Source organism: Cyprinodon tularosa, unplaced genomic scaffold (genome assembly GCF_016077235.1).
Source record: "Cyprinodon tularosa strain WSP-4 unplaced genomic scaffold, ASM1607723v1 ctg217, whole genome shotgun sequence".
Lineage (NCBI taxonomy): Eukaryota > Metazoa > Chordata > Actinopteri > Cyprinodontiformes > Cyprinodontidae > Cyprinodon > Cyprinodon tularosa.
Genome location: NW_024038809.1, coordinates 1,152,540 through 1,176,334, shown reverse-complemented (window position 1 = coordinate 1,176,334; position 23,795 = coordinate 1,152,540). Strand labels below are relative to the sequence as shown.

At 41.1% G+C, this 23,795-nt stretch overlaps 1 protein-coding gene across 1 annotated transcript; it reads right to left on the bottom strand.

The window, feature by feature from the left end:
- Positions 1 to 1,495: 1,495 nt before the first annotated feature.
- Positions 1,496 to 18,631, bottom strand: cunh6orf136 (chromosome unknown C6orf136 homolog). Its single transcript, XM_038285911.1, has 7 exons — positions 18,431 to 18,631; positions 15,500 to 15,668; positions 13,162 to 13,752; positions 9,502 to 9,590; positions 9,217 to 9,417; positions 6,840 to 6,909; positions 1,496 to 2,462 (listed from the first exon to the last, which is right to left on the bottom strand). Exons 2-7 carry the CDS (start codon positions 15,596 to 15,598, stop codon positions 2,319 to 2,321), a joined length of 1,194 nt encoding a protein of 397 aa, XP_038141839.1. The 5' UTR covers positions 15,599 to 15,668; positions 18,431 to 18,631; the 3' UTR covers positions 1,496 to 2,318.
- Positions 18,632 to 23,795: the final 5,164 nt, after the last annotated feature.

Below are 23,795 nucleotides of genomic sequence, written 5' to 3'. Positions count from 1 at the left end.
TGGTTGGAGTGTTAAACTGAAAGCTGCTGAGGAAGATCTTAGAATCTAAACAAGATTCAGAGGCTTTAAAAACGTGTGCAGATATGAAAACAGCAGACACCGACATGCATAATCTGCATCATGTAAACCATCCTGGGTGGGGGAAGGAAACCATCTCAGATAAATCATAACTGGGCTTTCAAAAGCTTCATGTTAAGAAGTGTCTGATGCATGTTAGACTCTTTGTTAAAAAGGTTTTGGTTATATTGCCAAATGTTTTATCTGACTTTGTTTTAATGTCATCAAAGATAAAGTTGAGGTCCAACAGCCAGTGATAAACTCCTTTTTATGTCAGCTCACTTCAACATGATCAAGTCTTTAAAGGGGGTCATTAACTTTTCATTTCATCAAACATACAAAAACACAACTGTTAGGTTAACTGGCATCTCTAAATTGTTCTTAGGTGTGAGAGAGTCAGCATGGTTGTGTCTCTGTGCTGCACTGCAACGGAGCGGCGACCTGTACCCTGCCTCTCATCCATATATTGATGGACGGCTAGGCACTGCCTCCGCAAACTTGAGGGAATAAGCGGGACAAGATGTAAGTTTTAGTCTGTGAGGCAGACATTGTCTACTTTTACTTTCTTTTTTGATAAAGCTTCTAGTTAGAGTGGCTCAGGTTATCCTGAGCTATCTCTATAGTTATGCTGCTATAGGCTTAGACTGCTGGAGGACATAGGGACCACTTTTCTTCATTCTACTTTAATCCAATTCTTTTTTAAGTATTTGTTTGTTCAGCCCCCTAACTTTACATTCTCTCTGCCTTTTCTGATCACAACAGCTCAGTAGGTCTGTTCCTGTTTGGATGCGACATAATCCTGGATAGAAATACCAGCAGGGCTGCTGCCATCAACACCTTCGTTTATAGAAGACAGAGTTGGACCTGACACGGCTATGGACTTAGTTTTTACTGTGGCTGGATGTATGTGCTTTTTAATATTTTTTGGCGTTAAAACTGGCTCAGAAATCTTACCTTTTTCTTTCCTTAAACAGATCCCCCTCGAGTTAGCTGTACTACGTTCCTTCTCTAAGCCTGTTTGTCTCCTTAAACCCCAGTCGGCCTAAAAACTAATGAACTCATTTAAGTCCATCAAATACCAGGTAGTACAATAGTAATTTATTGGCAACATACATAAGATTTAAGCAGGCTGACATCCATTTAATGTTAACAGGGTAAATGTGGAAAGTCATTTCTGTTGCACCTTAGAAAGCATCAAGTTATGTAAGCTTCAGGTCTAATAGTGAAATTATGCAGAGCTGTTTAAAATGTCTGAGCAATATTTAACCAGGTGAGGGATAACTGTGGCTTCTGGGATTCAAACTTATGCCGAACTGATCTTTTTATAAACAAAAACTCATCTTTTGATTAGAAGATTTAGCAGAAAATCAAATAACATTTTATGTCCTGTATGAATATTTGTGAAAACACGGACAGCCATTTCACAAAACGACAGGAATGATGTTAATCAGACAGTTTTATTCTTTCAGTCGAGAAACACACTAAAGTTCACTCTAGAACATGCAGAGATGAACATATCAGAGTCTGGTTATCCCAGCAGAGTGCTACTGTACCACAGCCACTGTTAGAACATTGATTTGTTTTATAAAGCAGGACCCGTAGAGATGCACAATAATCAGAGATGGGTGGGCTGCTTTCTAATGACGGTTAATATTCAGAAACATTTATCCTGTGAGAATGTTTCAACTTGTTGCACATTTAAAACGGCAAGACTTGGATTTGAAACCGTTCTTTTAATGAAAGAAAAACCTTCTTAGATCAGCTTTCTGATTTTGGAGCTCCAGATCGATTTATCCCCACCTGTTGTTCTATCTCCTGTTAGACTGGATGAGGTGAAGATGCTCTTTGCTAAATCCTTTGCTTCACACAGAGCTCACCTGGAATCTCATCAAAACCAGCCTTTCAGTCGCTGCGAATCCTGAAACACATTCCAGACCTGTTGAATCAGGTCCAAGTCCTCCTCAGGCCAGAGCTTTGGTCTAATGGGAGGTTGCTACATACTGTTGCTTTGCAGCTTTATTAATTGCTTTATGATCTAAATGGCTCAAACTGCATCGGTTTACCTTTTTTTTTTTTTATTTGCTAGCTAAAATTTTCAACCACCGACAACCATGTGTGAAACATCTGGACCCAAAAACCGAACGGTGGTTAAAGCAGCGGAAGCAGAGAAAAGCTGCAACTTGTTTTAATAGAAAGATGCTCTGAGGGTACAGGGTGAGAGGACACCTTCATGATCACATTAAACTAAGAGACGATGGCTGTCAATGTTTGCTCTCTCGCCTTGACGACAGCAGGAGGGGGAGCAGGTTGAGAGCGGGTCTGTGCTCCTGCACCCCCAGTGCGACTAGAGCCCCCGTTAGGAGAGAAGTTACTCTTGGAACCACAGGGGGCTGAGCTGGCATCACCTGAAACAGAGAAAACAGACAGAAGCGTTTACTGGACCGACTGTGGCTGCGATCCCATACGGGAACCAGAAGCCCCTTTCACTGGACGATACTGGTGAGCATCTGATGCAGCTCTGGGTTCAAAACCACATGCATGAGAAAGAAGGCAGAGAGGAAGGAAACAGGAACATCGCCTGGAATTAGTCAAATTCAAACCACGTTACTGCAGGGATGGAGGTTTCTTCGGGATGGTGGTTTTTTTTCCAGGATAGTTTTTTTTTTTTGCATCTGGAAGAAACTGTTTCTACCAGTTTCTTTCGATAGAAACTTGACAGGTCAAATTTACTGTAAAGTTTTGTTTCTTTTGGTGAATATTGTGCCTTAAGGGGCCCAGATCCAGTGATATCCTGGGGGGGGGGGGTGAATGCAGGAGGAGCAGAAGACATGAAAGAAAAAGAAAGCCAGCTGGTGGAATCTGAGGATAGAAGGAAGTGTTTTCTTTCTTACCATTTAAAGCTATTAGTAAATTATCACTTCTGTATTACATATGTCATTTTCTGATGGGTTTTCTCTGGTATGCATAAATGCAGTGTTTGCACACGGTTGTTACTTTTCAAGTTCTGTGACCAATAGTTATTCATTCATCTAGATTTGTATTACAAAAACTTAATAAATTATATAAATTCTTAATCTGTCACTGTGTTTATTCTCATAAAGATTTCTCCTTATGTAGCCTGGTGGATAAAGTGAGTTGATTTTTCAATTCAATTCAGTTTATTTCTATAGCTCCAATTCACATCATGTCATCTCAGGTCACTTTCCAGTTCACCAGATCATCCAGTCAGATTGATTCAGAGTTTTCTATCTAAAACCAGTTGATTGCATCGACTCATTGACTCTTCAGCAATCCCTCACACTAAGCATAGTTCAATGGAACTATCCCAGTTCTCCAAAAGGGGGAGAATCCATTACCAGGACAGTCTTCCAGTTGAGCAAATATTTCTAAAATGTTATATTGGAGGAGAATCTGTGTATGGTTCGTTCTTTGGTTTTTTCGTTTCAAAACAAAAACTAAAAAAACAAAACAAGCATGTGGTTTTTTGTTTTTCCATTTTTAAAACTAAATTAGAAAAACAGCATTTGCAAAAATGAAAAAAGGGTACGTTTTGGGATTTTTTTTTTAACTGCAATGGTTAAACCAAAGACTAACTTTTATTTTGTTGTTAATTCAACGGACCTTATGGCAGAACCGGAAATGAAGACCTGAACTCCCAACACATAACTTTTTTAGTTGCCAGTAGGTGGCGGTAATGTACGCCTTCAATTTCTTGCCAATCGCCATTATAATCCACAAGAAGAACTTTTTCAGTTAGCATTACCAAAATGGAAACGTTTGGCTCTGTTTGAAATCCTAGGCTGCATCCTCCAAGGACGCGGTCTACCAAGACTGGAAGAAAATAAGGAGACCGGAAGTGTTTTGGCTGTGAAGTTGAACGGGTCTACCATTCGGCGGGTTTTACCGCCGTATGCTCTGTTGCTTAGCAACCGTGAAAGTTCACACACAAAGCAAGAAAAAAATGAAAACCGAAGTTTTCAAAACTGTTCATCTAAATTTTCATTTAGATGGCAAAACAAAACTCAAACGCTGTTGATTTTTTATTAATTCGATTTTTCATTTTTTCGATTTAGGTTTTAAAAACGGAAAAACAGAAAAACCACATGCTTGTTTTGTTTTTTCTCGTTTTTGTTTTGAAACGAAAAAACCAAAGAACGAACCATAAATGGATTGAGGAGCTTTATTAACTTCACAAATTAATTGTATATACTGTATTTTCTGGACTATAAGCCAATACTGGAGATAGGAACCAGCATCCTCTGCTCCGCTTGGGATAAAAGTGACAGAAAAATCGATGGATAAGCCACTACTTTTTCCCCATACTTTCAACCATGCGGTTTATAAGAAGCTGCAGCTTTCTGTGGATTTTTCCTAACCGCCAGAGGGGGAAGTCAAAGTGTGAAATGAAAGAATAAGGGGCTAATTTTCATTTAGCATAACATGCTAGGAGCAGGCATGATGGAGAACAAATCTCCCCAATTCAATGACATGCAGGAGCTCAACTCCTGCAGAGCTGAAATAAAGAGCTGAAGAAGCCCCATCTTTCAGCAGAAGCTCCTACTGCTGCGAGATAACAAGCTAACGGGAGCTACTCAGGGGGCCATATGTAGAGCTCCCCCTACAGGTTTGGTCGGAGATCGTTCAGTAGATATCAGCGGCTTACAGCCCGGTGCGGATTACACAAGAGGAATAGGGCCACTGGGAAAAAAAATAAAAAGTTAACTGATTTTTAACTTTTATTTCAATATAAGAAGAGGGAAAAAAGTCAGAATTCAGACTTTCACCCCGGAATTCAGACTTTAATCCCGGAATTCAGACTTTAACCCCGGAATTCAGACTTTGATCCCGGAATTCAGACTTTGATCCCGGAATTCAGACTTTGATCCCGGAATTCAGACTTTGATCCCGGAATTCAGACTTTGATCCCGGAATTCAGACTTTGATCCCGGAATTCAGACCTTCACCCCGGAATTCAGACCTTCACCCCGGAATTCAGACCTTCACCCCGGAATTCAGACCTTCAGCCCGGAATTCAGACCTTCAGCCCGGAATTCAGACCTTCAGCCCGGAATTCAGACCTTCAGCCCGGAATTCAGACCTTCAGCCCGGAATTCAGACCTTCACCCCGGAATTCAGACCTTCAGCCCGGAATTCAGACCTTCAGCCCGGAATTCAGACCTTCAGCCCGGAATTCAGACCTTCACCCCGGAATTCAGACCTTCAGCCCGGAATTCAGACCTTCAGCCCGGAATTCAGACCTTCAGCCCGGAATTCAGACCTTCACCCCGGAATTCAGACTTTAAACCCAGAATTCAGACTTTAAACCCAGAATTCAGACTTTCACCCCGGAATTCAGACTTAAACCTCGGAATTCAGACTTTCACCCCGGAATTCAGACTTTGATCCCGGAATTCAGACTTTGATCCCGGAATTCAGACTTTGATCCCGGAATTCAGACTTTGATCCCGGAATTCAGACTTTGACCTCGGAATTCAGACCTTCAGCCCGGAATTCAGACCTTCAGCCCGGAATTCAGACCTTCAGCCCGGAATTCAGACCTTCACCCCGGAATTCAGACCTTCACCCCGGAATTCAGACCTTCACCCCGGAATTCAGACTTTCACCCCAGAATTCAGACTTTCACCCAAGAATTCAGACTTTCACCCCAGAATTCAGACTTTAAACCCAGAATTCAGACTTTAAACCCAGAATTCAGACTTTCACCCCGGAATTCAGACTTTAAACCCAGAATTCAGACTTTCACCCCGGAATTCAGACTTTAACCCCAGAATTCAGACTTAAACCTCGGAATTCAGACTTTAACCCCGGAATTCAGACTTTCACCCCAGAATTCAGACTTTCACCCCGGAATTCAGACTTTAACCCCAGAATTCAGACTTTAACCCCAGAATTCAGACTTTAACCCCAGAATTCAGACTTTAACCCCAGAATTCAGACTTAAACCTCGGAATTCAGACTTTAACCTCGGAATTCAGACTTTAATCCCAGAATTCAGACTTAAACCTCGGAATTCAGACTTTAACCTCGGAATACAGACAGAATTCTGACAGCTAACAAACATGTTAGCATCAAGCCTTGGCCATGTCTGTTTTAGAGACTAGCTCTCTTGTTTTAATAACGTTCTGCTCTTCCATTAATGAAATAGCATCACCGGGGACCCCTCGGGCACGTAAAAAGTTGCCTAATTTTCCAATTTTCCACCAATGTGTTACAAGCCCTCCCAAACCACTCCCATCTAGGTCAGTGAAGCTAAGTGCTCCCGCATCTCTGCCTTCATGGTGTCCATCTACAATAAGATCCACAATTCTGAGATTAAAGTCAGAATTCTGACTTTTTTCCCATATCAAACTGAAATAAATGTTTAAAAATCTGTTAACTTTTTTTTTATTTTCTCAGTGTCTCTAATCCTCTTCCTTAGCGGATTGTATAAATATGTTCCAGTTTTTTTTTTTTTTTTATTCAATTGGTGCGGCTTACAGTGAGGTGCGCTCTATAGTCCAGAAAATACGGACGTCATGTGGTGATGGATCAGATACTTTTTTGGTGTAATTTCATAAGCATTGAAACCTTAAACAGATCAGGTATCATTTCGCTTGTAGAGGTTATAAAACATTTTAGGTTAGCTCAGTAATCCAGGATTATTGTGAGTGGTTGGTTTCAGTGCTTTTCCCATAAATGTGTAAAGGTTATAAGATCAGTGACTTCCTAATGTAATTCCTTCACCTTATGCTAAAGTTGTGACGGGACATCAACACTCGTACCTTTTCAACTTTGTGACAATGAATGAGTCCATCGTGTCCGATGTAAAATGTTGAAAATGCGTCATATGACCTAGAAGAGACGATAGTGAGAATAAGTGAGATTAGAAACATCTTTAAAACATGAAAATCCGCTCTCTACCAGAGGTTGATCACCACGATTACCAAAAGAAAAAACATTTGTACGTCAGAGTCAGAATCCAAGTGGTTATTTAAAAGACGATATTTTCTGAGAGGGGAACGCCTGATGCATCCTGATGATGAAAGACTTCCAGGTTGGTTTTCACAGCTTAGCCAACCATGAAAGTCATTCAAGGTAGGGGCGTCTTCCCTTAGATATTACAGCTCTGAGAATTGACCCATATTAGCATGAATCACAGCATATTTGACTAATTATTTCATATTAAACAGAATCAGAGAGTTTCTATCACAAGCCAACATTTTGGATGCATTTAGATATAATCCAATTTTAGTTTTTTGGCTAATATCAGACCGATATCAGATATTAAAGGGGAACACAATTTTTTTTTTTTACATTGGGCCCTTGATTTTCCGTTATTCCATCATGGTCTACTCACTCATATGAGTTTAGTGTCATTTGGAGCCGTTCTGAAGATATTCCGTTAGGTTATATCCAAGTAACGTCTTCCTATGAGCAACGACTTGAAGGCACAAACTAAACTGTTCATCATTTATTCTTTATGGTACGCCAGCATTCAGAACATGGAGGCCAATCACTGTCCCCCAGACATCCGCGGCGTGTGTATGACATCATCAGCGTGCGTCGGCTACCGTTCATTCTTCCTGTCCGCTGAACTGCTGCTAGTTTTCCTCTCATGCCTGGAAGATGTCTAGTGCTGCTACCACAGATGATCTCGCTCTCCAAATGAACGATTCAGATTAGCTAGAATGAATAGAAGGGGTAGAGCGTAGCCGCCTGTGGCACGGGCTGCCGGTTACGACTACAGTCCGGCACGCTGATGATGTCATACACGCGCCGCTTTGTTTAAAAAAAATATAAATATAAAAAAATCAGTCAGAATTAGGAGGAAAAATAAGTAATGTACTAAACGTGTACTTCAGTACAGTAACGAAGTATTTGTACTTCGTTACTTGACAGCTCTGTTACCTCTCACAAGTACAGAGCAATGAAATTAACTCTCTGCATTTATAAGGAGGAGTGTTGGCCTAGTGGTTAGAGTAGTGCGCTTGTGCTCTGAGCAGGTTGCAAGTATCCGGTTAGATCCTGCCACTCTGTGTTCCTGAGCAAATCCCTTAACCCCATACAATGGCAGGATATTAATATCGCATTGGGACACACTACCCCTACAGAGCCGTTTCTGTAGAGTCCTGGTTCGCCTGTTAACTCAATCCTGGAGACTGGAACAGCGGTTAAGGGTCAGGGACCCAGAATGTTGGTCCGTGGGAGTGGGGCTTCAACTCAGAACCAGTGTTAATTTCGTCAAAGGCCCTTTTTCCCGTGACGATGACGAGACGAAAACACACAAAAATTACGATCCATGGACATTAAGAAATTAAATTGTTTAGAATGAATTTGTAATTGTTAATATACGTGTTTCTTGGATTTGGGTCACATCAGGCTGCGGTGTGAACGTAGCCTTATGGGCCTTTCAGATAGGAAGCGATTTGCGCTGCGCTGGCCGCGGGGTTCAGCGCATTTGCGCTGCGCCGGCTGGGTTGCCGGGTCTAGTCATTTATTTGTTGTTCCAGCTTTTGGTCAGCAGCAAATATGTATCTGACCCGTGCTAAGAAGCAAGCGCTAGCACTAGCCCTGCTAGTTCGAAGAAAAAGAGCAGCAAGAAAGAAGAGGCTGTGGGTGCACGAAACACTCAGGTCCAGAGAGCAGCTTGGGGAGTTCCCGCTTGTGAAAGAAATTGCAAACTTGTGTCATATAGTTCGGGGAATTCAGACACACACGTTTTATAAGCTTTTCCTCCATTTTGCTTCCTGGTCTTTCCAGCCAATGGTTTCTATTGGCCACGCGTGCATTCGTCACGGCGCGCCGCGGTCAAAGTTCAACACAGTTTAACTTTGACCTGGCCTGCGCGCGAGCTCGCGAAGCGGTGCGCTGCGCTTTGCTCGACGCAGCGATAAACCGCCCTGGCGCGGCGCAAGCCATTGAAAAGAATGGGTTTCACAGCGCAGCAGTGCGGTCGTCGCAGCCTGTCTGAAAGGCCCATAAGTGTCTGAATGGAAAGCAGAGGTTTCATGTGGGCCCCTGGAATATTACAGCCAGACAATGTTGCTTTCAAACAGTCCTTTGAGATTCTAAATCAAATTAGTGAAACATCTCTAAAAACAGAAACCTTAAAAACAGAAGGAGTCAAATAGTGAATATTCTGGAGCAGCGGTAGGTCACCTGTACAGGTGGGATTTGTCTTTCCGGTAGAAGCGCAGCAGAAGGGAGTGAAAGGGAAGGCCCTTGATCCTCCAGCGAGCCTTGATGGTTCCGTCCTCCATGTGCTTGGTGAGCTTCAGCACGTCCAGGCGAGCCTCAGCGTAGTAACACAGGGCCAGGAAGCGCCACAGGGAGAGCGTGAGCCGGTACACCAGAAGACCTCTGCATGAACACAGAGAGACAGACGCACCACAGCTGTTCAGAGAGCCCCGCCCCCAGAATATGAAGCCTGAAACGAGGCGTCACCTGGTTTTCATGTTCATCAGTCCGTTGATGAACTCCACGTCGTTTGAATACATGGTGTAGTCATGGTTCGTCATAAAGAAGCTTGGAAGCTGCAAAAAAAGAAATGTGATTCTTAGCAACAGGCTAATGCATCACCTGCTACCATTAAAAAAGAGGAAGGTGGGTGGATGAGTAGAACGATGTGTGATTATAGTTTTGAGGAGACCCTTTATAGCAGCTAACTAGATGGACTAGTTCTTCTTCTATGGCATCAAGCATCAATTAAAGTGAGCAAAGCAGTAATCAAAGCTAAAAGTGGCTACTTCAAAGAACCTAGAATATAAGTCATATTTTCAGCTGTTTCACACTTTTTTGTTAAGTATATAATTCCACGTTTTAATTCATAGTTTTGATGCCTTCAGTGTGAATCTATAATCTTCATAGTCAAGCTCTTTGAATGAGAAGGTTTGTCTAAACTTTTGGACATTTACTGTATGTAAATGTGTTTTAATGAGGTTTTAAACAAAAAAGCTCCATGTGGAATAAAATTCATTAGATTCTATTAGAGTTTATAGGTTTTACGCCGATTTTAGATAATAAAGTAAAATATCTGTGTGTTGTTTTTGATCAGGACCCATCATTTCATATCGTATCAACGAGGTTTCTAGAATTTCCTTCTTTCATCTGAGGAACATGAGCAATCTCCTGTCCAGGGGTGATGCTGAGAAACTAGTCCATGCATTTGTTACTTCAAGGCTGGACTATTGTAATTCTTTACTATCAGGAAGTCCACAAACTGTAGTTAAAAGCCTTCAGCTGATCCAAAATGCTGCAGCCAGAGTTCTGATGAAAATTAAAAAGAGAGATCATATCTCTCCTATCCTGGCTTCTCTTCATTGGCTTCCTGTTAAACCCAGAATAGAATTTAAAATCCTCCTTCTCACATATAAAGCCTTAAATGGCCAAGCTCCATCTGATATCAGAGATCTGATTGTTCCTTATGTTCCTAACAGAGCACTTCGCTCTCAATCTACAGGTTTACTAGTGGTTCCTAGAATCTCTAAAAGTAGAATGGGAGGCAGATCTTTTAGTCATCAGGCTCCTCTCCTGTGGAACCAACTACCAGTTTTAGTCCGTGAGGCAGACACCCTGTCTACTTTTAAGGCTAGGCTTAAAACTTTCCTTTTTGATAAAGCTTCTAGTTAGAGTGGCTCAGGTTATCCTGAGCTCTCTCTATAGTTCTGCTGCTATAGGCTTAGACTGCTGGAGGACATAGGGACCCCTTTTTCATCATTCTGCTTCATTCTATCTCTATTCTCCCACTCTGCAGAATCTGTTAGTTCAATCTCTAACGTTCTGCTCTCTCTGCTTTTTCTCATAGTAGCTTCATCTGGTCTGTTCCTGTTTGGCTGTGACTCCATCCTGGAGAGAAATATCAGCTGTGCTGCTGCCATCAACACCTTTGTTTCTAGATGTTGGAGCTTGGCCTGTTTTCCAGTGTAGTCCTGTTTCTCTGACTGTGACTAACTGGATGTGCTCTCTTCATCCTCTGACATGGGAGCTGGCTCGGAGCTCGTCTGCCTGGCTGTGTGTTTCCTGGACGGGGCCGCCTGGGGAGCTGGTTGACAGTTGCCTTTTGTATATATTAGGGATGCACGATATAATCGGCCCCCTATCGGTATCGGCCTTAAAACTGAATATCGGACATCGGCCACCCCACCGATATTTAACCCGATATTTGATCAGCTTCTGAGTTTCTAAAGTCTAAAAAAAAATAAAATACTACTTCTTCTTCTTCCTCAAAAACTTCTTTTTTACAGACTTAAAAACTTCTAAAGACGAGGGAAAAAATATTGATCCATTAAAATATCCCAATATCTTCATATGCTGATATACTGCCATTTAAAAACACCATATCAATCTCTTTTACTAATGAAATATTGCTATATGTCATCGTTATGCTACGAAATGTTGCCATATTTTTATATGTTGATATATTGACACGGTATCGATCTATTTTACTAACAAAATATCACAAGAATTTGCAAAATATCACGAGAGTTCGTAACAGAACGATGAAATTTCACGAGATTTTGAAAGTAAAATAGATCGATACCGCGTTTTTTAAAAATCTATTTGATATCAGCATATGAAAATATATTTCAGTATATTATTTTTCAAAGTGTCAGAAATGGATAACAAAACTGCTATTTTCAATGATTGCTTATTTTTGTCCAGCTTTAACATCAGTATCGATATCGGTTATCGGCTACATGAGTTTTAAAATATCGGCATATCGGATATCGGCCAAAATCCCAATATCGTGCATCCCTAGTATCTATGCTTCTTTTTCTATGTCTGCTTCTGTCTCCTTGAACCCCAGTCGGCCTCAGCAGATGGCCGCTCACACTGAGCCTGGTTCTGCTGGAGGTTTCTTCCTGTTCAAAGGGAGTTTTTCCTCTCCACTGTCGCTACAAGCATGCTTAATGTGAGGGATTGCTGAAGAGTCAATGAGTCGATGCAATCAGCTGGTTTTCCTTAGATAGAAAACTTTGAATCAATCTGACTGGATAATCTGGTGAACTGGAAAGCACCTTGAGATGATATGTGTTGTGAATTGGTGCTAAATAAATAAACTCAATTGAATATTTATATACTGGTTGAAAATAATTATGTAATCATTTATAGTAATGTTCACAAAAACGTCAATGTTAAATTAAATTTCATCGACATCCATCATATTCAGACAGACGTCTGGTAAAGCAGCTCGTTTATAACAATAAACTTATGATTCTTCTTCTTAAAAGAATCGGAAATGGAGTCAAAACAAGCAATCGAAACTGGAATCGTTCAAGTTCAAATGATACCGAACCCGTGTTGAGATCCTTTCATCTGCCTACATCCCCCAGAATGCCACGGGGTTCTTGATCAGAGTTCAGTGAAATTATAGATCTTTCTATTAATGTATTACAAAAGACACGCTTCTATCACGACATGTATTGTCATCGGTTTGATCAGTCCTGGGATTGCTGATTGGCTGAACGCTGATAAAGAAAGCAGCTTTTTTTGTCCCCGTGTTCACAGAAAGGAGAGTGAATCATTCTTCAGATATGATCATGCTATAACATGTTAGTGTCTATAGGTTTACTGGTGTTAAAAGCAGTGACTTTATGGAGACGGTGGGGATTAGGATCCAAACAGGTTTAAACCCAGAAACAACCAGCTTTTAGTGGCAGCAGGAACGGCTCACTGACCATCAAACGACTCGCTACACGACCCGGGTAAGAATCAAACCGCTAGACACCGATCGGCACGGCGGGAACACCAGACATGGGTTGACCTGCTGATTTACATGATATCCTTGAGCACAAAGAACGAACCTCCCAACATGGCGTCAGTCACGTCTGATCTAACAAGCCGAAACAACATTTGATAAACATGGAGCAGCTCTGGTGAGAGATTCATATGGAGAAAAGGGGAAAACAATAAAGCACACTGACTATGCCCCGGCTTCATTACATGCTGCTCTCCATTGTTTACTTTCCTGATTGACATCATCAAAGCTAACCCAGCATGATGGGGTTTCTTTAGGCATTAGGAAGAGAGCCAGAAGCTGATTCTTAGCGGGTCGACCCGCTAATCTCAGTGGTTATTGTGAAGCTAAGTTGGAGTCCAGCCTACCTCTAGCCTCAGTCTTTCATACATCAAGCCCAATTTCTCCTCTTCTTCTCCGTCTCCTTCACCCATCTGACCCATTTCAGAGCTCCTCTTGTCCAGTCCGTAGTTCTGCCAGGATTTCAGCACTTCGCCCATTCCAAGGTTCGTGTTGGGACAATGAAAGCAATAGAACCTAGAGCCGCGCATGAAGGGCAAAGGACAGTCCTCCGTTTCAAACATGCTCCTGAAGCAGCCATGTTCTCTCCTCAGACCATCGGCTCGCCTCCTCTGCAGGCTCTCGATGCTGATGTCGTCCTCTCTGCTGCCATCCACCGTCGTCAGTTGAAAGGAAAGCTCAGAGTCACTGCTGTGGCTGAATGCAGGAAGCTTCAGCAGCGCCTGCATGTTGTTCAACTTCTCCTGGGGCACCAGTACGCACACGCTGCGCGACTCCTCCCAGTCCTCCTCATAGCAACTCTCCGTCTGCTGGCTAGCATGGTGGAGTGGGTGGGACAGCAGCGGTTGTCTCATCCTCTGATATCTCAGGCTGTTAGGGGGCGCCAGGGCCCAAGCCGCACCGCTCAGCGAACATGTCTGGTACTGCAGGTGAAAAACCTAAAAGGGAGCAGAGAACAATTAACATTAAACGCCATTAAGGCATCATTTCTTTGACAAAGTCTTTCAAAGGCAAAACACCAGACCTGAGATAAACTCCCAACCTTCTGCCTGCTCTTTTAAAGAGGAACCAATGGTTCATTAAAGGTGCTGAAGGAGGAAATCCCCATTAGATCAATGTCTAGTTTGTCATTTTAGGATGTTTCAGGAAAAAAAAACTAAACTGTGAAGGGTTGAATTTTCTTCAGGCTGGCAATTTTTTCCGTGTTTTTTCTGGCCAGAAGAAACAGTTTCTTCAAGAAGAAACTTGGATGGTCAAATTGACTGGAAAATTTTGAAAAGACCTGCCCTCTGCAAGCGCATGCACAACCCTGCACCAGAGGGAACACCTGTTAAACGCGTGTGAGCGCGTGCACGAGTCCATTTCTCCTCGTGCACACTCTGCTTAAAAGTTACACACTCAGCTTTGTTTTTAAAAGATATAAATATAGAAAATCTAACGGCGGATGTGTGGGGGGCAGTGATTGACCTCCATGTTCTGAATGCTGGCGTACCATAAAGAATAAATGATGAACAGTTTAGTTTGTGCCTTCAAGTCGTTGCCCATAGGAAGACGTTACTTGGATATAACCTAACGGAATATCTTCAGAACGGCTCCGAATGACACTAAACTCATATGGGTGAGTAGAACATGATGGAATAACGGAAAATAAAAAAAAATATGGCGTTCCCCTTTAATTATTAACAGATTTATATTAGGGCTGGTCAATTAATTGCAACTGCAATATATTTGCAATATAACAAAAAAAACGATTTTCAAATCGAAGAGGCCCTAAATTATAAATACACTAAATTTAACAAGAGTAAGACCCTAAATTTCCCCCTTCAGAGGTCGAGGTGGTGGTAAAACTCTTATTGAGTGGGTTTGTGGCTACATAGAAAGGTAGAAAGTTGCAGCTAGCACACAGATCCATGCATGCAACCAGAAGTAAGCAAATGTCCTGCAGCATTGAACCCTGAGCAAGATTTCAAAAATCTGAAAGTTTGGGGTGAGCTTTGGGTTAGTGCAAAGGAAGATGGAACCAAGACTGCAATCACAATCAGTGCAGCTGACAGCTTTGCTAGACACATTGCTCCTTACCTGGATCTGGATGGACATCATTCTTCTTCAATTCCATCACTGGACCTGTTCCTAACTCATCCTCACTTTATTTTTTATATTTACTCCTAAAATCCCTCCAGCCTTTGGTGTCATCTTCCATTTTTCCCTTTTTTTTTTTTCCCTGTGCAACGGACTTCTGAAAACCTGACATCCTTTGCAGCGAAACGAACTTAAAAGCTGCAGCCCGCCGTTGTCCTGTTGTGGTGGGGGGAGTTCTAATGGCCACTTATTTAAAGAAAACATTACATATAGCTAAAACAGATATATCTATATATTTAGTTACTCCAATATTAAATATTTTTATCACAATATTTTCAGAAAAATAACTTCTGCCTGTATTTGTAACGGACAGAGTGTCTATTTTGGTCCCTCTCTGTCCTGGGACAATTTACCCCCCCGTCGGCAGGCGTGATCACAATATTGGTTTACAATAATCACAATTTTTATTTTTTGCAAAATGTTTCAGCTCTATTTCAAAGTTGAAATGTACATGAACAATAATGGAACCCTGCGTATAGCTCCCACTGATGTTCACGCTAGTTTTTAACAGAAACAGACGCAGCAGATTTAAATCCAGCGGCTCACCTGACTGAGACTTCGGCTCCATTTCTGTACAGCTTTCCTTCGGCTCTGGCTGCAGTAGCAACCCATCCAGAAGGAGACGCCTCCTCTGCTCACAGCCATCTGGGGAGGGGGGGGTTCACCAGCCGAACATCACCCAGAGTGAACTGCCAGGCCGTCTGGATCCAAAACCCCTGAAAGCAACAAGAAAAGAGTCACATTTCCACAGCACTGTTTGTTCTTTTTAGAATTTACCCAAAAAAGAAACATTTTAACAGGAAAAAATTTACATAATTCGTGATTCAACTGTCATGTCTTCCTCATTTATGGACAGAAAGGCATATTTTAATAATTCAATAGAAACTATTTCCTCACATAATGTTCTTTTGTGGCTTGAATTGTTATTTTAGTGAAATGGGCGACTGCGGGGCAGAGCTGCTTTCAAAAGCCGTACACTGGGGGAAGAAAAATAAATCATCCGGCCTTTAGACACTTTTGTATTTAATACTGTAAATATATTCTTATTTTATCCCAACAGTTTAATCTGAATTCAGATAAAGGCACAGGAAGGACTGCACACACAGAGGAGACACTCTGTGCTGTTCTTGAGTAAACAAAATACAAACCAACATGCACCTCCTGTTCCTCAATCTTTAAAGATGCGCAGCAGACAGATGCAGACAGATGCTCTGTGTTTCTATTAGTGCAATCCAATCCAAATTTATTCATAAAGCACTTTAAAATTTCTCAAAGGACCAAAGTGCTGCACAGCGAAACAGGAAAAAATCATTACAAGACATAAAAACATAAAAAACTTACAAAATAAAAATCAAAACTAGCAGAATTTAAAAACTAGGGGGAAAAATATCAATAAAACCTGGAATTAAATACAAAATAATTTAAAATAATTGATCAAAGGCCAAAATTAACATAGTTTTGAGAGCCGAGGCAAAACAATGAGTTTTTAGAAACGATTTAAAATCAGACAGAGAGATTGACTTTTTAATCCGCACTGGAAGGTCGTCCCACATTTTTAGAGCGGCAACAGAGAAAGTGCGTTAAATGTGCAAAAAAATAATTATTGGACTTTATTGATCTCACATTGGAGAAATTTACCTCCGAATTTAACCCATCTCCTTCAGTTTACTTCTATAGCGCAAATTCACATCATATCATTTCAATGCACTTTATAGAGACAATTCAACCAGATCATCCAATAATATAATATAACTCCCTTTTAAGGTGAAGAAACCTCCAGCAGAACCAGGCTCAGTGTGAGCGGCAATCTGCTGAGGCCCACTGGGGTTCAAGGAGACAGAAGCAGACATAGAAAAAGAAGCATAGATACAATTTCGCTGTATTGATTAAATGATGACAGATTAAATCACATCGGTGCAAAATGAAAATATTGATCCTTATTTTCATTTTGGGTACAGCAGCTCCAGCAGTCAGAAGGTGAACAGGACGTCTTCTTTTGTAAAATCACTGATAAAGTTAATTTTATGCTTTTACTTAATAACTAAAATGAGAAAACAAGTAATAAATATTTTTAAGTCTAATATTAAAAATATTAGACATTTAAATAAGAATGCGTAACATATTGGGATTAATAGCAATGTTAGTCATTTTCAAACATATCATATCGATAAGATAAGCAGAACTGGGCCAACAATCAGCAACCATCCAGTTTGTGTTTTTAGTTGTAGAGGAGCAGATTGATTGGTCATGTGACAGTTATAGTCATGTAGCAAAGGATTGTGGGTGTTCTCCTGAAACAGAGACTCAATGTCAGAACTGTGGTAATTTATTTATGCCACAAGGGAAGGGATGTATAAAGCTTATAATATCCGTTAATATCAGATATCTCCCCTAACAACGGTTTATTGAAAATCAGCATCAAACTGATCGTTTCTACAGGTGCATCTCTCTTTTAATGCATTGTAAATAGCTACATCATGCTGTTTACTCGATCCAATGCTTTTACATGCAATCATTACAGATAGAGTCTGTAATTAATACATTTGAATTTTGAATATGACCGGACTTTACCTTTAAAGGCAACATTTGTTCACAATCTATCTGCCTACATGTTTACATAAAATACACATTAATAATCCTTTTAACAATAACTTAAATAAACTGACAACCATTTAATAAACATCAATCCATTTCAGCCTGGATATATTCTTAATTATTGATTGATTGACTTTATTGAACTCACAGTCAAAGAAGAATAATGTGCCAAAGGAAATAAAAGGTGCATGGATATATATACAGTATATAAAATCAATAGGAAAACATTTCTATACATAATCCTAACCCTCATCATCATGTTAATCAGCTTAGACTTATTTTCATTGATGATGAGCCGCTTTAATATCACTTCCACTCACGCTAAGCATGCTTGTAGCGACAGTGGGGAGGAAAAACTCCCTTTTAACAGGAAGAAACCTCCATTAGAACCAGGCTCAGTGTGAGCGGGCATCTGCTGAGGCCCACTGGGGTTCAGAAGTAAACTGTTGGTTAAAGTAATACCTGATGGTGGAAGGAGTGTGAATATTTCTGGACTGAATTGATCACCAATAATTGACAGCATCCAAACTACAGACATCCATCAGCTTTCAACCTTTGAAAGTCTTAAAACATGATGAGTTAAGAAGGAAATGAAACTGAAAACTACAGGACATTAATGCAGCCATGTCTCTACAGCCTTAATGCAGCTAGTCAAAGGGAAACAGAGCTACTTGATGCCATGACACCTTTACATGATGACCGCTGCGGGTCAAACCGTTACAGATGGTTTCCCTCACGTATGGAGATCTGGTTGATTATTTTTGGGGTGCGTGGAAACACAGTAAGCCCACTGCTGTGCAGAGTAACCCACAGACACGGTCAATGACAGCTAGCTTGGCGCTAAGCTAAGGAAGCAGCGGGGTGTCCGGCCGGCTAACTGACCTCCTGCTCTGCTTCCTCCTCCACCGGACAGCGGCTCACATCCGTCTGTTCGCCCGGAGACAAGAGCGGCAGCGGGGCGGTGAGGCGGCTGGAAGTTCGCTAACCAGATCCAGGTAACTTTAGCCAATGTCCCGGACTGTGTCCTTGCACAACATAACGTCACGACGCTGCTTCGGCTGATTAGCAGATTCTTCTTCGTCTGCTGGAAGTAAACGGCCTTTGGGGAAATATAATGTGAGGTGCGCATTACCGCCACCAGCTGGTAGGGAGTGTAATTCATGAGCTGTTCATAGCTAGTGTGCAAACTGAAAGTCAAATTATATTTATCTTTCCTTAAATTTAAAGTAATTATTTTGCTTCATAAGTTAATCGTGTCTTTGGTACCTTTTCATTTACCAACTGAAATTCTCACTTCAAATATTTTCTTTCTTGCTCATTTTTCCAATGTTGAAATAAAATCTTCTGTTCTTTTGTCCTCTCCTTGGTTTCACCTGAATTATGAATTTATATTTAAAAATACAATTAAATCCTAGTTTATATGACCATTAATAATTTCTCTCTCTTTCTCTTCTTCCTGTCATAATTTTTGCTAATCCCTTTGATCGTATAAAATTAACTCCCTGCTCTTTCCCTAAAACAACTTTTTTTTCCCATTTTACTTGCCTTTGATTTTTATTTATTATGATATTCCTTGCCTTTAATTTTCTATTATGTATACTGCTGTAAAGTTAACATGAGCCATGTTTTGTTGTAAGCAGTACTTATAATAAAAACTCCTGCTCTCTGTGTTATAAACTTAATAATTAATAGCTTGAATCTGAGTAATTTTTTTTTTTTAATGACCTTATGTCTTTCACTCCCTCTGCTGCTGGAAAACTGCAAACACTTCTAATGTGTGTAGAGATAACCCATTTGTAGTTAGTGTTCCTTACTTAAAATCGCTTTACTATAAAATATCTCTGATATAAGACGGAGCTTTGTTATTTAAGGCTTTATATGTGGGAAGGAGGATTTTTAAATTCTATTCTGGATTTAACAGGAAGCCTGTGTGGGACCAAACTTAAATAAGGACAAAAGGTGTTCAAAATTGAAAAAAACAACAACTTTTATTTAATAGTGTCAAAAAGAATTAACAGAGGCTCAAAGGCAATACAAAATAGCTTAAATAATAAATAACATCGATTTGGGACCAACTCAAGGGAGGTCAACTGAACAGAAACTGACTCAAACCAAAAACTGACCTACTGATAAGGAACAGGCGCTGCTTAAATAGGGGTGGAATAACCTAAACTTGCCACATGGGGGAGGTACAATCAAACAGAAAAACAATACATTTAAAAAATCCATACAAAACTAAAACCTATTAAACAAATAAAACAACTCTTAAGCTTAGCACAAAAAATAAGTGAATATTGAAGAGAAAAAATAACTAAGGTTCTTTGTTTGGGAAAGTGGTATGTTCCTGGCTTCCACCTCCAGCTGATCTGCATTTGCAAAACCTGGAAGAAAATAAGTAGCATGAGTTAAACCATTTAGACAGATTAACTAAAGTGTGCACCCATTAGAAAATATACATCTAAATGGAATAACTTAAACAAAATCTGGAACTAAATACAAACTATGAAACTATACAAACACTTTGTGGTGAATGTAGAAGGTTCCACCACATGGTCCCAAGAGGTAAGCTTCTTACTTTACAGGCTCCCTATACTAAAGGCAGATAAAACTTTCTAAATGTCAGAATGTATTACCAAGCCTCCCAGTTTCGTACTCTATGGAAGTGGATTTATTAAATTGGCAACGATGTGAGGTGGGTCTCAATAAAACAAGAAGAACTGAGATCCATGTCACTGGCAATCATCCCTTTCTTGAGTTAAAAAAAGCAGCTCTCTACAATAACATCAAATCATTTAATCTTAGCTTCCTACAATGCATGGATTCAGTTACACGCTCTTTTAAACCTAAACATACGATTGTTGATTAACACACCGCTCGATAATAACCCCAGCATTCCCCAACCTATAGCAGATGGTCTACTTCAAACCTGGGGCAGAAAAGGCATTAGAACAGCCGGCGATCTTAATACCAATAATGTCTTTGCCAGCTTTGGTCAATTAACTTGCATAAGCACAACCATTTCAAGTATTTGCAGATCAGACACTGGATTAAGAGTCAAATAGAGATATTTTCAAATAAACCAGAGGAAACGATGCTTGATCATGTTTATTAGATCCCAAATGTGGATCCATTTACAGAAGGATGGGAATTGGAATTAAACTACAACTATGATGACCAAAGCTGGGGCAGATTACTAAACTCAATTCAAACAACATTAATATCAACAAAACACAAGCAAATTGAATTTAATATTTTTCACCCCATATACTATAGGTTGAATACGCTGAACGCCAGTATCAATGATAAATGCCAGAGGTGTAGGACGTCTTTTTCATATGTTTTGGAATTTTGTTCACTTGCAAACCTACCAGAACAATGTAATTCTGTTAACCTCTGATATCCTGACCCCAGGATATGGATACTTGTCCCTTCTTGGGCATTCTAAGATTAGACCTGAGTGACTGATCAATATTTATCTTTACTGTGTTTCAATTATTCCAATATTTTTGTTGTGCTTTCTTCTCTTAATTTTCTAACTCTCAAAAATATGGTTAATGCTTAATATTATACTACTACAGTGTACATGTGTTGCTACATGGAGAGAGTGGGCTGGGTGGGTGGGTTTGTTTTTATAGTCGCTTTTTTTTTTTTTTGAGGTTACAAAAAAACAAAAAGGTATATATATATATATATATATATATATATATATATATATATATATATATATATATATATATATATATATATATATTCATCTTTTTTATTATTATCAGAACTCTAGCTGCAGCATTTTGGATCAGCTGAAGGCTTTTAACTATGGACTAGTTTCTCAGAACCTGGACAGGAGATTTCTCATTTTGTAATATTGCGCATATGAAAGAAGGACATTACTTTATTATCTGAGATAAATTTAATCCCATTCAGATGAAGTGACTGTCTCTTCCACGGTTCTGAGGAGGGATCGACGGGCCAGGGACCAGACCTCCTTACAGTGCTGGATGTGCTGATCTACAGAGGGAGCTGTTATTCTTCTCACATTTGACAGGAACAGTGGGGGCTGGTAACCCAGAGACACCTCGAAAGGAGAGAAACCCGTGGATGTGGAGGTGTGGGAATTGTGGGCATATTCCACCCAGGGGAGGAACTTGTTCCAGTCTGCAGAACGTGTGGATGTGAGCCAGCGGAGAAAGGACTCCAACTCCTGGTTCATATGTTCGGTCTTTCTGTTGGTTTGGGGATGATAACCTGACGACAGGGTGTAGGTGGCCCCCAGGGAGGTGGCAAACTCCCTCCAGACACGGAAAGTGAATTGAGGTCCTCGGTCTGAGAGGATGTTCCGAGGTATCCCGTGTAATCTAAATACATGCTTAACCAGCAGCTGGGCTGTCGGGAAAGCGGATGGGAGCTTGCAGAGGGGTACCAGATGGCAGGCTTTGGAAAAGCAGTCCATAACGGTTAAGATGACAGTCATGATGACAGCCCAGTGACGAAGTCCAAGGCAATATGAGACCAAGGACGTTCAGGGACGGGGAGAGGGTCAAGTATTAATCGGTTAGAAGTCTTGTTCTTAGCACAGGTTGGATAGGCTAGGACATACTGCTGTGCAAGCTGATTGATGGTTTCGATGGACTCCGGGGTGAGCGAAGATCTTAGCGGAGCGGGCGGACAGAGCTCTGGACATATTTTCTGTCCTCCTGGGTCGGGTTCAGTCCGCAGGGCCTCCGGTGGGAGAGGGCATCAGGCTTATTGTTCCTCGAGCCGGGTTGGAAGGAGATCGAGAGGTTAAATTGGGAAATGAACAAGGACCAGCTGGCTTGCCTGATATTTAAACGTTAAGCGGACTGGAGTTAGGCCAAGTTCTTATGATCTGTCCAAACTAGGACAGGTTCGGTGCCCTCCAGCCAGTGACGCCACTCTTCTAAGGCCATCTTAATTGCAAGGAGGTCACGATCGCCCACATCGTAGTTGTGCTCTGCTGGGGAAAGGCGTCGGGAGAAGAAAGCGCAGGGGTGCAACTTATGATTGGGAGAGGACTGCTCCGATGCCGGAGTCAGAGTCAATCTCTTAAATAAACTGTTGGTGGGGGTCAGGATGGATGAGCACTGGAGCCTAAGAGAACCTCCTCATTAGCTCATGGAAGGCCGAGTCAGCCGCATCATTCCAGGTAAACGTGGACTTAACAGACGTGAGGGCGTGAAGTGGGGCAGCAACTAGACTATAATTGCAGATAAATCTGCGGTAGAAATTTGCAAATCCGAGGAACCGTTGGAGCTGACGACGGGAGTCAGGTACCTGCCATTCCTGCACGGCGCTCATTTTCTCCGTATCCGACCGGACCTGCCCCCCCTCAAGGATTAGGCCCAAGAAAGAGATGGACGGCTTCTCGAACTCACATTTCTCTGCCATAACAAAGAGCCTGTTCTCAAGTAGGCGCTAGAGTACCAGTATCACATTTAGGTTGGTGTTCAATGAGACTTCTGGAGTAAATGAGAATATCATCTATGTTAGATAAGCTGGTGTTGAGGTGCAGACAGCCGCTCCCTTTTAAGCCGTCCCACAACCATGAAACGCAGCACACCTGTGTTCAGCACCACCCTGCTCTTCAGCAGCCACCTGCGGGGAAACAAAAGGGGCGAGATTGCTGAACCGGCAGGTAGTTACCGCAGCGCCCTGACAAAAGCCCATAGAGCAAAACACTGTATTGGTGCGCGTGTCATTTCAAGAAATTCATGTCACCAATACAGGAGTAGTTTCTAACTGATTGAGACACTGTTAAAAAAATTTCTCTTTTTTTACGGTTTATCATTAAAATTATCAAGAATTTTCGAGCAACTTAAAAGGAAAAGGAATGTTTCAGCCATTGCGTTTGTATTTTACTTTTCTCGTCCTGTCATCCTTTTCCTCTCAGTTATCACTCAGCTTAACTGAATTAAAGGTAATTTCAAATTGACTCCAAGTGTATTCACTGTTTTTTCTGTACTTATTGTTTTAAAATTATGATTCAAAATCCTAGTCCAAAAGCATCCTCATTACATAAAGCTGCTTTTTGTGTCTCTGCTTCTGTCTCCTTGAACCCCAGTCAGCCTCAGCAGATGGCCGCTCACACTGAACCTGGTTCTGCTGGAGGTTTCTTCCTGTTAAAAGGAAGTTTTTCCTCCCCACTGTCGCTACAAGCATGCTTAGCGTGACGGGTTGCTGAAGAGTCAATGAGTCGATGCAATCAACTGGTTTTCCTTAGATAGAAAAC

What these genes read in the sequence shown, in the direction of transcription:
- cunh6orf136 (XM_038285911.1), bottom strand. Translation starts at nt 15,598, where the DNA reads ATGGCTGTGAGCAGAGGAGGCGTCTCCTTCTGGATGGGTTGCTACTGC. An exon ending in ATGAAAGACTGAGGCTAGAG is followed by an intron (nt 9,591 to 13,161) that starts GTAGGCTGGACT and finishes CTTTTTTTGCAG; the next exon opens with CTTCCAAGCTTCTTTATGAC. An exon ending in ATTGTCACAAAGTTGAAAAG is followed by an intron (nt 2,463 to 6,839) that starts GTACGAGTGTTG and finishes TCTCTGTTTCAG; the next exon opens with GTGATGCCAGCTCAGCCCCC.